This window comes from Malus sylvestris, chromosome 1, assembly GCF_916048215.2.
Source record: "Malus sylvestris chromosome 1, drMalSylv7.2, whole genome shotgun sequence".
NCBI classification, from domain to species: domain Eukaryota; kingdom Viridiplantae; phylum Streptophyta; class Magnoliopsida; order Rosales; family Rosaceae; genus Malus; species Malus sylvestris.
This window is the reverse complement of record NC_062260.1, coordinates 917,698-932,263: the sequence shown is the minus strand read 5'-3', so window position 1 is coordinate 932,263 and position 14,566 is coordinate 917,698. Positions and strand designations below refer to the sequence as shown.

Here is a 14,566-nt window from a genome sequence, read left to right as displayed (position 1 = left end):
CCTCATCAAGTCGAGTATCGAACTCGAGTATGGTTCGTTCCACCTTCTCGAGTCGCTCTTCCATGGTCTCCATCGATGCTTGCAAGTCCTTTAACTTTGGCTTGCTCTTGGCAACGTCTTGGACCTCGGCAGTACGCTCCCTTAGGTCGGAGACTCCGGACACCATCTCTCCACTTGCCATATCCTACTTTCCTTCAAGTGATTCACGAGCTTGGCTCTGATACCAGCTGTCACGGGATGACTCTTTAAGCCTTCCGCCCGTGCGGCACTTAGACTTGAATACCTCGATGAACAAGCTAAGTAAGCCTTCGAAGCCTCGCTTCCCCGGATCGAATCACAAAGAAAGCTAAGATAGCTTGGAGAATGCTAAGATCACTTAAAAGATGGGAGAAAGGAAGCTTTGTATTGAAAGTTAAGAGAACTTTACAATTGCTTACAATTCTTGGATGGTTTGGCCAAATGGCCTTACCTCCTATTTATAGGCCTAAGTCACCTCCTCAATGGAGGGTTCTAGAATCCCCTACTTACATCCAAAAATATCTAGCATAGTTCTAGATACAACTTGCCTAATCTAGATTATTCTAGGTGAGGCTTAAATATGTACATTTGTGTGGAATGTTCCGGAATGCCCTAGATGATCTTGAATGCTCCGCCACGTTCTTGATTTCTCCGGGACGTTCCAGAAGCTTCCATGAAGACATGGCTTCATGGGCTTAGATATATGATGTCTTGGGCATTTTCTTTGTTTTTAACACATGGCCCGTGACAAAAGGAATGAAGAACTTGCTCTAGCATTGTTCTTGTATGGGAGTCGAGAGGACTCTCTGGTTTATCTGAGTAAGTAATATTTACGAGGTAGAGCTTCTTTGAGGCCACAAATGCAGCTGAAAATATCCTCTTCATCCCTCCTCTTGTACTATCGACTTCATACTCAAACTCGTATACTTGAAGGCTACCCTGGCCTGGTCTCTCTGCATATCCAATAACCACAACATCTTTTGTACTTTCCTGTATGAACACAGAGAAGATGTGCTTAAGCAGACTGTTTCAATACTTCAAAGACAAGAAACATGAGACGCAAAAAATAAATATAAACATAACATTAAAGAGAGAAAAGAAGCCACTGTAAGTTCAATCCAGGATCATTCAGCCATACTTGTATTTTTGATCAAAACTGCCATCATTATGTTCAAACCCTCAAATTCTAATTATCCTTTTGGTCTTTATAGATCCAAAGGGGCGTATCCAACCCAAGTAACAACGAACAGCTCATGTACCTTAATCATGCAGTTCAAATTCAGAGTGGAACAATTAAAACTTCAGCCATCAGTTACGGTCCTGTCCTGAATTTATCTACTTTTGATATAAAAAAAACTAAGAAACTTTCTTTTTTTTTTTGTTTTAAAAAAAAGGGTTACAAATCAACATATCCACTGTTCTTGTTCTTATGCCAACAAAGACAAAAATAGTGCTTACTGGAAATGAAAAAGCCTACTTTAGGCGCCTCAGACTCTGAGTGGACACAATTCCATGTCAAACGTGCATCCCTAAACACTTATCCTTCACACAGTCAAATCATTTCTTATCCTAACCCTATTCGAGGATGCAAGAACGAAATGCAAAGGGTCACATAGGCATAATCTCCATTCCTCAACAAAATGCGGACGCCCAGTTAAAAAAATCGCTGGTATGTTCTGTTCAATCATATTATAGCAGGCATTAATTCATTTGGGTTTCCGAAATGCAGTTTTTGTTTTAGCATTTAATCATATCAACACAGAATCACGCAATTTAATGGGTTTTGTTTTTGCTTTTCTCAAATCTAAAATCAGATAATGATACGTACAAGGTGGGAATCAAACATCATCCACCATCAACTTCAGACATAAAAGACAATAGTAGGCAGCATAATTTGACATTACAGGGAAGCAAAAATACTGACCTTGCGCCTTTCGGCTTGTATAAGCTTATCAGCAACAAATTGAGGACTGCCGAACTCTCCAAGTGTGGTAAGGCGAACCGGATTGACGACAACGCCAACATTATTGCTCCCATTGTTTGGCTCTTCAAACAGAACAGTTGCCCCCGCTTTATCAACCTGACACCATCCATAAGTTACCATCGTCAATGTCATTTCACAGAACAAAATGCACTTCTATTCATACATGTGTGTGTAATATATATATGTATATGCGTACATAAGGTGGAAACTTTACCTTTAACCAAGAGGATGGGCGGAGGAGGGTGAAACCCTGGTCGGAATCGGTGTACCTCTGAAGCTCCAATTGCTGAGCAGGAATGGCGTTTTGGAGGTTGGGCAAACACCCATTTAAGAAAATGGCAACAACAGAGAGGCCGAGGCTTCTCCTGCTCAAATAATTTGGAGGAGGATGAGATTCAGCGCGTCTTTGAAGAAGCAAACAAGCTGCTCTGGGCATTGGTTTTTTCGAGGAGGAGGAGGGTTTGGGAGAAGAAGAACAAGAAGAAGAAGAAGGAGAAGAGAAGAATGGAGGAATTGGGTGGTGGTGGTTTGAGAGGGCAGAGCAATCGCAAATGTGCAAAGCCATCAGTAGTCAACTCACTAACGGTAGGATGCCAATCAACCAACCAAAACCAACTACTGCACTTTACTAACGGTGGATGCCAATCAACCAAAACCAACACAGTGCATTACAGTACCGAGGGAATAATCCAATATTAAAACCTAATTTTTTTGAGAAATTAATAAAAAGTCCTTAGAAACTTTCATTTAACCTTTAGGACAAAAGTTTTCAAAAATAATTATACCATCTTTCAACGTATTTAGACAGCTTGGTCCCTTATAAAATCAGAAACAAAAGATATCAGACATAAATAAATGTTATACAAAAGTGGTTGTAGCAAGTAGACAAGCATGCACAAAAAATTACATGGTCTTTATTAAAGCAAATGCAAAAGAAGAAAAGAGGACAAAACCAAGGCAGCCACAAAAAAAAAAAAAAAAAAAAAGGGACAAACTTTGACAAACTTTAGAAACAAGTGTAAAAAAGTTAAAGATATTTTACACCATCCATCTGTGAAGTTTTTTCTTTCGTAATCTAGCACTCCCATATAGGTATAAAAATGGAGTTTCATTCACTATAAACAACTCATGAACAGTTAAACTCCAACACCTACACACACTACCACACCTCAATCTGCAAACACTTAAGCATAGAGCATCTGAAGCCTTCCTAGCATCCTTTGTAAACTTTTCTTGGAAACACTTTGTAATTATCTTCTGTATATCACTTAAAGTTTAAGTGTACACATTCAAGCAATCTCTAAGTCTTAAGTAATTTTTTTTTCTTTCTTTTAGTGTGTTCTTTTAATTAGACTTCTAGTCCAAAACAAGAAAACATTATTGTACTATATTATTAACCTACTAAACTGACGATCAGACTTTGTTCGAGCACTCAGTTATAGTTGAATGATTGCCATACAAATAACTGGATATTAACCAAGATACCTCTAAGTTCTTCGTACCTCTGAGTTCAGCCTCTAAAGCCTTATAAGTACGTTATTGTCCTTGTAGATCTTGTCAACCACAACCACTAGGTATCTATTGTCCAAGACACCCAACTATAACTAGGACAAAGAGAAGATTAGCATATATTTAAAAAAGAATTAGCAAGACTTCAAAGGAGAAAAAGTTTTATCTATGTTATCTTGAACACCCTTCATTTATTAGTAAATATAAGAACACAGAAGCACAACATAATGTATTAGAAGCAAAAAGAGCAACAGATCATACTTTAGAGAATTTGAGAGAAGAAAGAGAGTTTCTAATAAACGAGTTAGCCATAACTTTAGAGAAAGGTAGATTGTAGTTTATGATACATTACCAAAATTTAGAAATTGGTGAACCACAATAAAGAAAAATAACCTTAGACCAAACTAGTTTAGTTTGTTATTTTCCATTAAGAAAGCATAATCATATTTTACATAGTAAAGAAAATTCACAAGCTAATAGTATTATAGATCTTATTATTAGTCAAGTTGAAAATATAAAATTAGAAAATAATATGCATAATGTTGTAAGCCTAATTTATTGAACTGTATTTAGGACTAGAGAGAGAGAGGGCTGGTGGCAAGAGAGAGAGAATAGAGAGATTTAATTCTGAGGTGTGTGCTGTATCACCCCATTGTGCCTTTATTTATAGTAGTAGGATAGGTTAAATCCTTACTCTAATAGAATTACAACTCTAATAGGATAATATCTACTAAAGGGAATATTCTAAGATATCCCTAGATACACTAGGATTTACACAATCATATTCTTAATCTAATAAGACTGCAACACTCCCCCTTGAGTGTGTAAATACTCAAACAAAACTTAGCATCAGGTATTCAGTAGTTGAGGTAGAACAGTTGATAAAGTCGTTAGCACAACGGGCGAATGAGTCAAATTTAAAGAAACTAAGCATTGGTAGTAAAACTCACAAAACTTCGCTTTGGTAAAACCTAAGGTAGGTAAAAACCCATAGACTAAGGAGAAAAGTGAGAAGTATGCATAATGTCTAAAACATACGTCAAATAGGACAAAAGTAGTGAACTTAACGGAGTATGATCATCCCAGAATGGGTGCCTCATCAAACCTTGTTAGGTACCAAAAACCCAATGGGAAAAATGCTACTAATCGTAGGAAAAAAAATACATTAAGATCAAGTGAGTATGCTTCAGAATACTTCTCTTGAGTTAGACATAACTTCCAAATAAGTGAACTACAAGCAATTCAACTCAGATAATTTACCCATACCGATTCCTTGGACGAGCTTCTGAAAAGTAGACTTGGGCAATGACTTGGTGAAGAGATCGGCGAGGTTGTCCTGAGAACGGATTTGCTTGACTTCAATGATCTAATGCTATTGTTGCTGGTGAGATTAAAAGAACTTGGGCGCTATATGCTTGGTGTTGTCTCCCTTGATGTATCCCTTCTTTAACTGCTCGATACATGCTGCATTGTCTTCAAAGATCGTCGTAGGAAGGTCAACGATGGTAGTAAGACACCTAGTGCTTCGAATATGTTCCATAATTGCTCTCAACCAAAAGCACTCAAGAAAGGCTTCATGCAAGGCGAGAATCCCAGTATGGTTTGAAGAAGTCGCAACTAGCATTTGCTTGGTAGACCTCCAAGATCTTATGGTGTCTCCAACGGTAAAGACATAGCCCATTTGAGAACGTGCCCTATGTGGGTCAAACAGATAACCAGCATCTGCGTAACTAACGAGGTGGGAATCAACCCGAAGACAAATGGGGGTGGCAACTCCTCTCGAGGATTTATGGGTGTAGAATAAGCCCAAATCCGTCATACCCTTGAGATAGTGGAAAATGTCTTTAACACCATTCCAGTGTCTGCATATAGGCGAATTGATGTATCTAGCCAAAAGATTAACATCAAAGGAGATGTCAAGTCTAGTGCATTGAGCCAAGTACAATAAAGCACCAATTGCACTTAGGTGTGGAACTTCAGGCTCCAATCTCTTCCTCATCTTCCATGGGACGGAAGGGATCTCGTTTAGCATCTAGAGGTCGAACGACCATATGAGTACTCTAAAGCTTTACCTTATCTTCATTAAAATGTCCCAACACCTTTTGGGTGTAGTTCGATTGATGTACAAAGATTCCATCCGAACAATGCTCAATCTCCAGGCCAAGACAATATTGAGTTTTCCTAAGATCTTTCATCTCAAATTTTGATTTCAAGTGAACGACAATTTTCTCAAGCTCTGCGGGAGTTCCGATGAGGTTCATGTCGTTGACATAAACTGCAACAATCGTAAATCTAGAATGTGACTTCTTGATGAACATGCATGGGCATAGTTCGTTGTTCATATAACCTTGACTCGTCAAATATTCACTCAGAAAGTTATACCACATCCGCCCGGATTGTTTCAATCCGTAGAGTGATCTCCTCAATCTAATCGAGAGAGTGTTTCGTGGTCTAGAACTATTTGAACCAGTCAATGGAAGACCTTCTGGAACTTTCAAGTAGATTTTGGTATCTAAATCACCATAGAGATATGCGGTTACCACGTCCATAAGCTGCATATTCAGTTTTTCGGAAACTACCAAACTGATAAGGTAGTGGAACGTTATGAGGTCAATTACGGGGGAATATATCTCCTCGTAATCAATCCCAGGGTGTTGAGAGAAGCCTTAAGCTACGAGGTGTGCTTTGTATCGCACTGTTTCATTCTTCTCATTACGCTTCCTCATGAAAACCCACTTGTAGCCCACGGGCTTCACATATGGTGGAGTAGGAACTACGAGCCTAAATACCTTGCATTTTACAAGTAAATCGAGTTCGACCTGGATTGCTTGTTTCCAGTTTGACCAATCGGTTCTATGTCGACATTTATCAACGGAACGTGGTTTAATGTCATCGCTAAGCATGATGCTGGTAGCACTTATATACGCGAATGCATCATCGATAATCATCTTATTATGATTCCAAATCTTATTAAATACTGCGTAATGGACCAAAATCAAGAGATTCTTGGGAAGCCAGTTTGTCTCATCTAAGACATCATCGTAACCAGTTTGTCTCATCCAATAACATATATTTAAGATGAAGCTTCATGTCTTGAACCCACTTTAGGTAGTTTCTTGCAGATACTTCCAAAATGGTGAAATCGAGTTTGTTCAAGTTTGACATGTCCCTGAAACAGAGGGTACCAAAAAAACATGGTTAGTCATATGGAAAGCCATATATATACATTGTAGAGCATTCGGGTTTCATAGACATGTATTGGTTTAATTTAAGTATGAAAGCTATGAGTTTCATGTGGTAAGTTTTGAATGAAAACTTCGGGTTTCAAAGGCACTAAATTCGAAACTATAGGTTCAATTTTAGTTATGAACGTCAAGTTCATATATAGGGGTACCTACAAGAACACAAAAAATAATATACAACTAAGTGTAGTGAATTTGTGGCTTGCTTTAGGAACCCAAGTGTGAGTGCGTCGGGACTACGAAAGATAGTCAACGGTTCAACGAAACAGAATAATTTATTGAAACGTTAATTGCCAAAAAGTGAGCTTCAGGCCAATAATTTTTGGATTTATTGTCAGATTAATGGACTGCGGGTCACTTTAATTAATTCAATAGATCGTAGCCATTCAGGTTTGATTGTAGAAGCAAAATAATAACATTCAGGTTTATATTAGCGGGAATGCTAAAAATAGCTTTGGATTCAAAAAAGCATAGCCCAATATTAATGGGATGATTGTCGTGTACGAGCAAGGCTCTAAAGGGGTTAAATGGGCCATGGGTTGGCTGTAGGCCACGAGCCGATTTTGGGAAGGAACCTAGTAGCCCAAGCTGCTGGCTTTGGGCCAAAATGGTGCGAGAGGGGGGACACGGGCCCAGCACATGTGCTGGCCTGGGGTGTGCGTTGGAAGCCCAGCTGTAGGCTGGCTTTGATTTTGGGCCGTTGGAAACAAGCCCAACCGTTTGAGCTAGCTGTGGTGGTCGCGAGCCGTGATAGGTGGCGAAGCCTAGTAAGCCGAGGCTTGTTGTAGTTGAGCCAGGGTTAGGACGAAGTCTAGCAAGTACAAAGGCTTGCTGGCAAGTTGGGTTAGGTTGCAGGGGACGGCTCAGCAAGGCTGCAAGTAGGCTCAGGGCTTCAGGCCTATGGAAAACCCAACCTAGGCAGAAGCCTGGTTGTCTGTATAGGAGTAGCAAGCCTACGAGGCTGCTACAAGGTGGTCCATGGCGTCGAAACGACGTCGTCCTAGTGATGGCGTGGCTGCAGGCCAACCATGTTGGCTCGGCGGCACGGCGTGGAGCCACGACTCAATCGCAAAAAATCCTCACTTTTTTTAAAATTATTTTTCAAATTCTAGGATTAAAAACCCTAATTGCTTCTAAATTAAGTTCGATGCTTTGATTCACAAATTCCACATAGCATAACTGCGTATTGCAGGAACAAATATATATATTGACAAAATATATGAACACATATACAATATATATAATTGAAAGGAAAATATAAATATAGGGGTTCATGTCACATCCCAGCCCGGGCCCCTACCACATCCCGGGCTCGACTCCACCGTAGCACGATATTGTCCGTTTTGGGCCCCGACCACGCCCTCACGGTTTTGTTTCTGGGAACTAACACGAGAACTTCCCAGGGGGTCACCCATCATGGGATTGCTCTTGCGCGAACTTGCTTAACTTCGGAGTTTCGATGGAACATGAAGCTAGTGAGCTCCCAAAAGGTCTCGTGCTAGGTAGAGATGAGAATATATATATAAAGCTTACCGGATCCACTCCCTTGGGCGATGTGGGATGTCACAATCCACCCCCTTTAGGGGCTTGACGTCTTTGCGGCACACTTCCGGCTAGGGATTGGCTCTGATAGCAAATTGTCACATCCCGGCCTGGGCCTCGACCACATCCCCAGCTCAACTCTGCCGTAGCATGATATTGTACGCTTTGGGCCTCAACCACACCCTCACGGTTTTGTTTCTAGGAACTCACACGAGAACTTCCCAGTGGGTTACCCATACTGGGATTGCTCTCACGTGAACTTGCTTAACTTTGGAGTTCTGATGGAATCCGAAGCCAGTGAGCTCCCAAAAAGCCTCGTGCTATATACAGGTGGGCATGTACATATAAGGCATAGAGGGTCCACTCGATGTGGGATGTCACAGTTCATTCATCATGGGGAATGTTTTCATGCTTCAAAGTCATTTCAAATATCTTAATTGGTTTTAAAAGAACCTGATAGGCAGAAAATGATTAAACCTTTGATTGTATAGAAGAGAGCTTGCTCTTACGATCCTTTAGTTCCTTAACTTTTGGCAAGAGCGTGCTGATAACATGTTGTAGGCCTAATTTATTAAATTGTATTTAGGACTAGAGAGGGAGAGGGCCGACAACAAGATAGAGTGAAGAGAGAGGTTTAATTTTGAGGTGTGTGTTGTATCACCCCATCGTGTCTTTATTTATAGTAGTAGGATGGGTTAAATTCTTACCCTAATGAGATTACAACTCTAATAGGATAATATCTACTAAAGGGAATATTCTAAGATATCCCTAGATACACTAGGATTTACACAATCACATTCCTAATTTAATAGGATTGCAACACATAATTATTTATTAAACCAGTTGTTAGAATATTTTCAGAAAAAATCCATAAAAATAATTAGACATAATTTAGATTATATTACATCTTAGTTAAAAGATAAGAATAAAAATATTCAAAGAGTTCCTAGCAAAAGAGACATAAAAGAACTTATTGATCTGATCGATAATAAACCTACGCAAGTAGAACTTAGACCATTAGAAATAGTTGAGCAATCAAAATTAGAAGTATAAAAAATCTAACTCGTACAAAAAGATTTGAGTGAACAAGTAGATAAGTTACAGAATACAATAGATAGATTATTAGTTTAATGACCGATTCTAGAACTAATAGAAAATATGTTCAAGCTTGAAAGAAATTAGTAAGTTAGATAGAGAACCAGTTGGCTTAACAGATTTTTCAACACAAGTAACTAGTAGGAATATCCCTATTAAACAAACTAATTTAATTATCCAATTTGTTTTAAAATTAGCTGAAAAGTTAGATCAAGTTGAACAACAAATAGCAGAAATTAATCAAGTTTTATATAACACATTTTCATCACTTCCACCATGTTTGTTACAAAAATTAGAAAATTTTACTTTAAGTGAGACCTAAAATCAAATTTTACTTTAAGTGACACCTAATGTCACAGCCCGTCCCGGAGATACATTTGATGGGAATGTGAAATGACGGATTTACCCTTAGCGGGTATTAAGGTACATGTGTGTGATATCTTTGAACATTTCATGGTTCTTAAGTTTTTGGAAAATTAATTAAATTGGATTAAAGGTTGATTTAAAATTTGGTATGTATTTTTGTGTGGTTAAGGAATTAAAAGACTTGGAATTTTGGTGGGTTTTGTTGGACCACACAACACACACACGGGTCAACCTCAACCCTTTCCTTCCACCGTGCTGCCTCTCTCCTCCCTCACGACTTTCTCTCACTCTCTCACTCTCGACTTGTACGGACACACTCACCACCAAGCCTACAAGCACGGATCTAAGGTTGTGAAGGTACCATCGTGCTCGTGAGGACTATACGAACTCAACCACACCCATTTCAGGTAAGAAATCTTTCGATTTCACGTCGAAATCCCAAGCACCGATTTTGGCACTGTTCATGAACTTTTTGTTGGTTGATTTTTAGGACAATCCAAGCTCATAGTGAGCTTAGTGAGGTCTCAAGGAAGCTTGGAGTGCTTCGTTGGAAGGATTTGGACGTCGGGATCACGAGGGTTAAGTTTGGCCGGTTTTGCTTGGATTTTTCCGGTGAGATTTAGTTGTTTTTGAAGCTTAAAAGTAGTATATTGTGATTCTACATGTTGAGGGCTTTAAATTGATATATTATACGAAGAAAATGGTTGAGAAACGAAGGAGAACAAGGCATTTGAAAAATGCCCAGAATCCGGCCACTGGAGAAAAACCAGTCCGGCGAACTCGCGAGGAAGAAGGTGCGCGTGGGCGCGCGTGGACCCGTGCCTTCCTTGGCGTGTGGGGGTGCGTGCCACAGTAAAAAATTATTTTAAAAATTTGTCGACGTCCGTGACGTCGAGTAGGTCAATGTGGTATATTCATATACCCAATTTGAGCACCGTATGAGAAGTTATTAAGAATTGTTGGTTAGGTGCTTTAAATAACGTTTTATAGTTTTCATATTTAAGTGAAAATGTGAATTGATGATCCGACAGTTGGATCATCACCAAACTTTGATACGTTGTAATACGTAATATTTGAGAATTATAGGAACTTACGGATTGGGAATCTGATTTACGGATCTTCCAGAATTGGAGTTGTAAGTCCATAATATAAAATGTTAACCGTCACTTCGTTTTGTTAATTGATGGAGATCCGACCGTTGGATGGTAATGAAATTTTAGGATGTTATCCTAGAGATATATTGTGGACCTCTGGAAGTTATGGATTTAAAATTTGAGTGGCAGATCTTCCGGATCGATCTACGTAGTGACGTATTTTATATAAGTTATATTTTCTATCGATATGAATTCTGAGGTTGGAACTGATTATTGTTTTAGGCGCCGATCGTCATGACGCCTTGGCGTATTGTGCTAGGGAGTTGTAGGGCGAACTCCAGGTGAGTGGGAAGTTTTATTTTCGTATTACCTATATACAACTGTTTTTCCCAGAAAATAACATTTTTATGAAAATTATGAATTTAATTGCCATGCATGAAAATGTTGAGATATTTATTTGATAATTGATGCTTATATATGTGAATTGACGCGGTGGACGCTCAAGTGAGTTTATTTATTTCCAGCTGAGTTATTTATCATGAAATTGCATTGAAAAGCTCATAACCTGCCCCAAGGTGTTAGTGCTTATATTATTATTCACCACACCGCACGCTCGCCTTGGATCCAAGTAGGTGGATGTCGTACAGACCATGTGAGGGTTCCGACATGCTAGTCGTATAGATCACTAGATGTGATTCCGACTAGTGGGTGACCTTAGATATGCGCGCTGATGATTGATGTGAGAAGCACTAGAGCGTATTTATACACCTGTCATCATACAAACTACCTTATGTAGTTCCGAGTGATGTGTAGAGTTAGACCGTACAGGTCACCGAGGTGACTCCGGTTGGATTGGATGTTGAGCTTTAGAATCAGCCGTACAGGACCACTTCAGGGTCTCCGGTTGACTTATTATTTCACCTGATTTATATTGATGCATCTATATTATGTTTTTGGACACTTGGCATGGCATATTTTTCTGAAAAGTGTTAAAGGATAGTGATTTGAGATATTTGCCTATATATATGTTTATATATATGCTATTTTCTGGGAAAGTATACAGGTTTTACAGCGAGGGGTTAGAAATGTTTTAAATGAAAGATTTTCGAAAAGCTTTGTTTTGCTGACCCACTCAATTTTGTTTTTCGCCCCTCCAGGTTTAAGTTAGCAGAGCTTTGGTGGCCACGAGGAACCCAACAGCATTCTGACAGAATTCACAAAAGTAGGACTCACCCTCGGGGGTTTCCATTTAGTAATTGTATTTTAAGAGCTTCCGAACTGTGTAAATGGTTACGTCACTCTCACGTGACGGCCAGCACGCCCTCCTTCGGGACGAGGTGTGTCACCTAAAATCAATCATTTTGATAACAGAAAATGGAGCTTTTTAGAAGAAAATGAAAAGAAATAGTTAGAGCTGAAAATATTTATCCAAATAAAGAAGCATAAGAATTTATTAGAAGAGGTTTTGTGAGAACACAGAAAAATAATATAATTTGTATCAATTAGGTTTATTTGAAAATAGAAGTAGAATTATAAGTAGCATCAATCAACATGAAGTTAACTGTATTGAGAAAGAAGTTACACTTAATTTACTCAGTAAAGAAGTAGTCCATCATATTAGATAATCACATTTTAGTCAGATTCATATAGGAACAATTTTAATAGGAATAACATGATTAACTAGAGCACAAGTAGGCAAAAAGCATTAGTGTACATCTATGATGATAGATGGCATAATCACTAACAAACTACAATAGCAACAATTAAAGTAGACTTAAGTTCAAATTTAGCAGTCATAGGTTGTTACATCCCACATCGCCCAGGGGAGTGCATCATGTAAGCCTTATATGTATATTCCCATCTCTACTTGGGAGCTTACTGGCTTCGGGTTCCATTGGAACTCCGAAGTTAAGCGAGTTCGCGTGAGATCAATCCCATGATGGGTGACCCATTGGGAAGTTCTCGTGTGAATTCCCAGAAACAAAATTGTGAGGGTGTGGTCAGGGCTCAAAGCGGACAATGTCATGCTACGGCGGAGTCGAGCCTAGGATGTGGTAAGGGCCCGGGTCGGGATGTGACAATTTGGTATCATAGCCACTTTGCCGTTCAGTGCGAGTGTGCCAACAAGGACGTCGGGGCTCTAAGGGCAGTGGATTGTAACATCCCACATCGACCAACGGAAAGGGGGTGATATGCCTTATATGTACATGCCCACCTCCTTTAGCACGAGGCCTTTTGGGAGCTCATTGGCTTTGGGTTCCATCGGAACTCCGAAGTTAAGCGAGTTTACGCGAGAGTAATCCCAGGATGGATGACCCACTGGGAAGTTCTCGTGTGAGTTCCCAGAAATAAAACCGTGAGGGCGTGGTGCAGACAATACCGTGCTACGGTGGAGTCGAGCCCGAAATGTGGTGGGGGCCCGGGCCGGGATGTGACAATTTGGTATCAGAGCCAATCTTTGGCCGGAAGTGTGTTGAAGGGGACGTCGGGCCCCTAAGAGGGGTGGATTGTTACATCCCACATCGCCCAGGAGAGTGGATCCTGTAAGCCTTATATGTATATATTCCCATTTGATGTGAAAATTAACTTGACACACAAATTAAACCCTATTGTTGACAATTGTAGTAAAGATGTAAATAGGGATCGTTCTAGACCTAGATTAACTAGGGATACTAATCAACACAAATAAGACTTAAAAACACTAAACTAGACTTTATAAACTTAAAATTGACTCAAAACACTCAAAATAGCAACGAACAATAAAAAAGACTCAATTCTAGACCTAACAAGTGATTTGGACGAAAATAAAACTTAACTTGACTCAAAAGACTACAAGAAAACAGATTATGACTCAACTAACAAGACTTAATGAAAGAGGGATTGTTTTTGACGAATTTAAAACTTACAACAAAAACTTTGCATAAAACACTTTAAGAAAACGAATTTGGTGAATTGAAAAGGGTGAAAGGCTAGTTAGAGGGTCCTTATCCATACATGATATATGCATACAAACCAATTTCCAGTTATTATTCCTTTAAACCATGAATAACAACACCCAAAGTTAACCATGATAGCACAAATTAACCCTCATATTTTCCTTTTCTCATTGAATTGGACGGGATACGCATCACAACCAAATTAACCTTCTCAAGTCCCCTAACTATGAAAAGCATGATAGGAAACATATCAAATGTCATTAAGGTCTTTGAAAATCATAAGCATTGACGAGGCATTCATAACTATGAAAAGCATGATACTCATGCCAAGGATTTACTTAACACAATCATGACTAGTGACTTCCACTACTTGTGAATATAAGTTCATAACGATTAGGTGAAACTCCTTTAGATTCTAGCATCAAGTTCATGCATGCAAACTAAGTATGCATCCTCAATCAACATAGTTAAACAAGTTTTAATAACTCAGATAAGCAAATCACATTCAAGAAACAATAACTGGATGTAATTAATTCATATAAAGTATATAATCATGGCTTCGAATTCACCTCTAACTAAAAAGAAATTAGTTCCTCATGTTCGCAATTAATCAAAGATAACTTAAATTAGACATTGAAAATAAAATATAGAAAACACTTATGGACGCTCCAGTAATCCAATGTTGAATGCCAAGGCACGGCGAAGGGCTCCAAGACTTCTCTTAATTGTATCTGAATATATAGGTGTGTGGTGTAGGAAAATATGGTAGAGGGTGGTGAA

General features: G+C 39.1%; 1 protein-coding gene and 1 long non-coding RNA gene across 2 annotated transcripts; one reads left to right on the top strand and one right to left on the bottom strand.

The window, feature by feature from the left end:
* Positions 1-384: 384 nt before the first annotated feature.
* On the bottom strand, positions 385-2,657 carry LOC126621119 (psbP domain-containing protein 2, chloroplastic). The gene is made up of 3 exons (XM_050289505.1): positions 2,217-2,657; positions 1,943-2,098; positions 385-1,008 (listed from the first exon to the last, which is right to left on the bottom strand). The coding sequence occupies exons 1-3, from the start codon at positions 2,565-2,567 to the stop codon at positions 706-708; spliced, it is 810 nt and encodes a 269-aa protein (XP_050145462.1). The 5' UTR covers positions 2,568-2,657; the 3' UTR covers positions 385-705.
* A 7,450-nt stretch (positions 2,658-10,107) lies between these two features.
* LOC126621237 (uncharacterized) lies at positions 10,108-12,198 on the top strand. Its single transcript, XR_007622856.1, has 3 exons — positions 10,108-10,368; positions 11,133-11,191; positions 12,008-12,198. It is a non-coding gene; the product is annotated as an uncharacterized LOC126621237 (long non-coding RNA).
* Positions 12,199-14,566: the final 2,368 nt, after the last annotated feature.

Excerpts from the sequence above, each read along its gene's own strand:
- LOC126621119 (XM_050289505.1), bottom strand. The coding sequence starts at position 2,567 with ATGGCTTTGCACATTTGCGATTGCTCTGCCCTCTCAAACCACCACCAC. Across the intron at positions 2,099-2,216 it reads GCCCATCCTCTTGGTTAAAG|GTTGATAAAGCGGGGGCAAC; the intron begins GTAAAGTTTCCA and ends GGATGGTGTCAG. Across the intron at positions 1,009-1,942 it reads TACAAGCCGAAAGGCGCAAG|GAAAGTACAAAAGATGTTGT; the intron begins GTCAGTATTTTT and ends GTGTTCATACAG.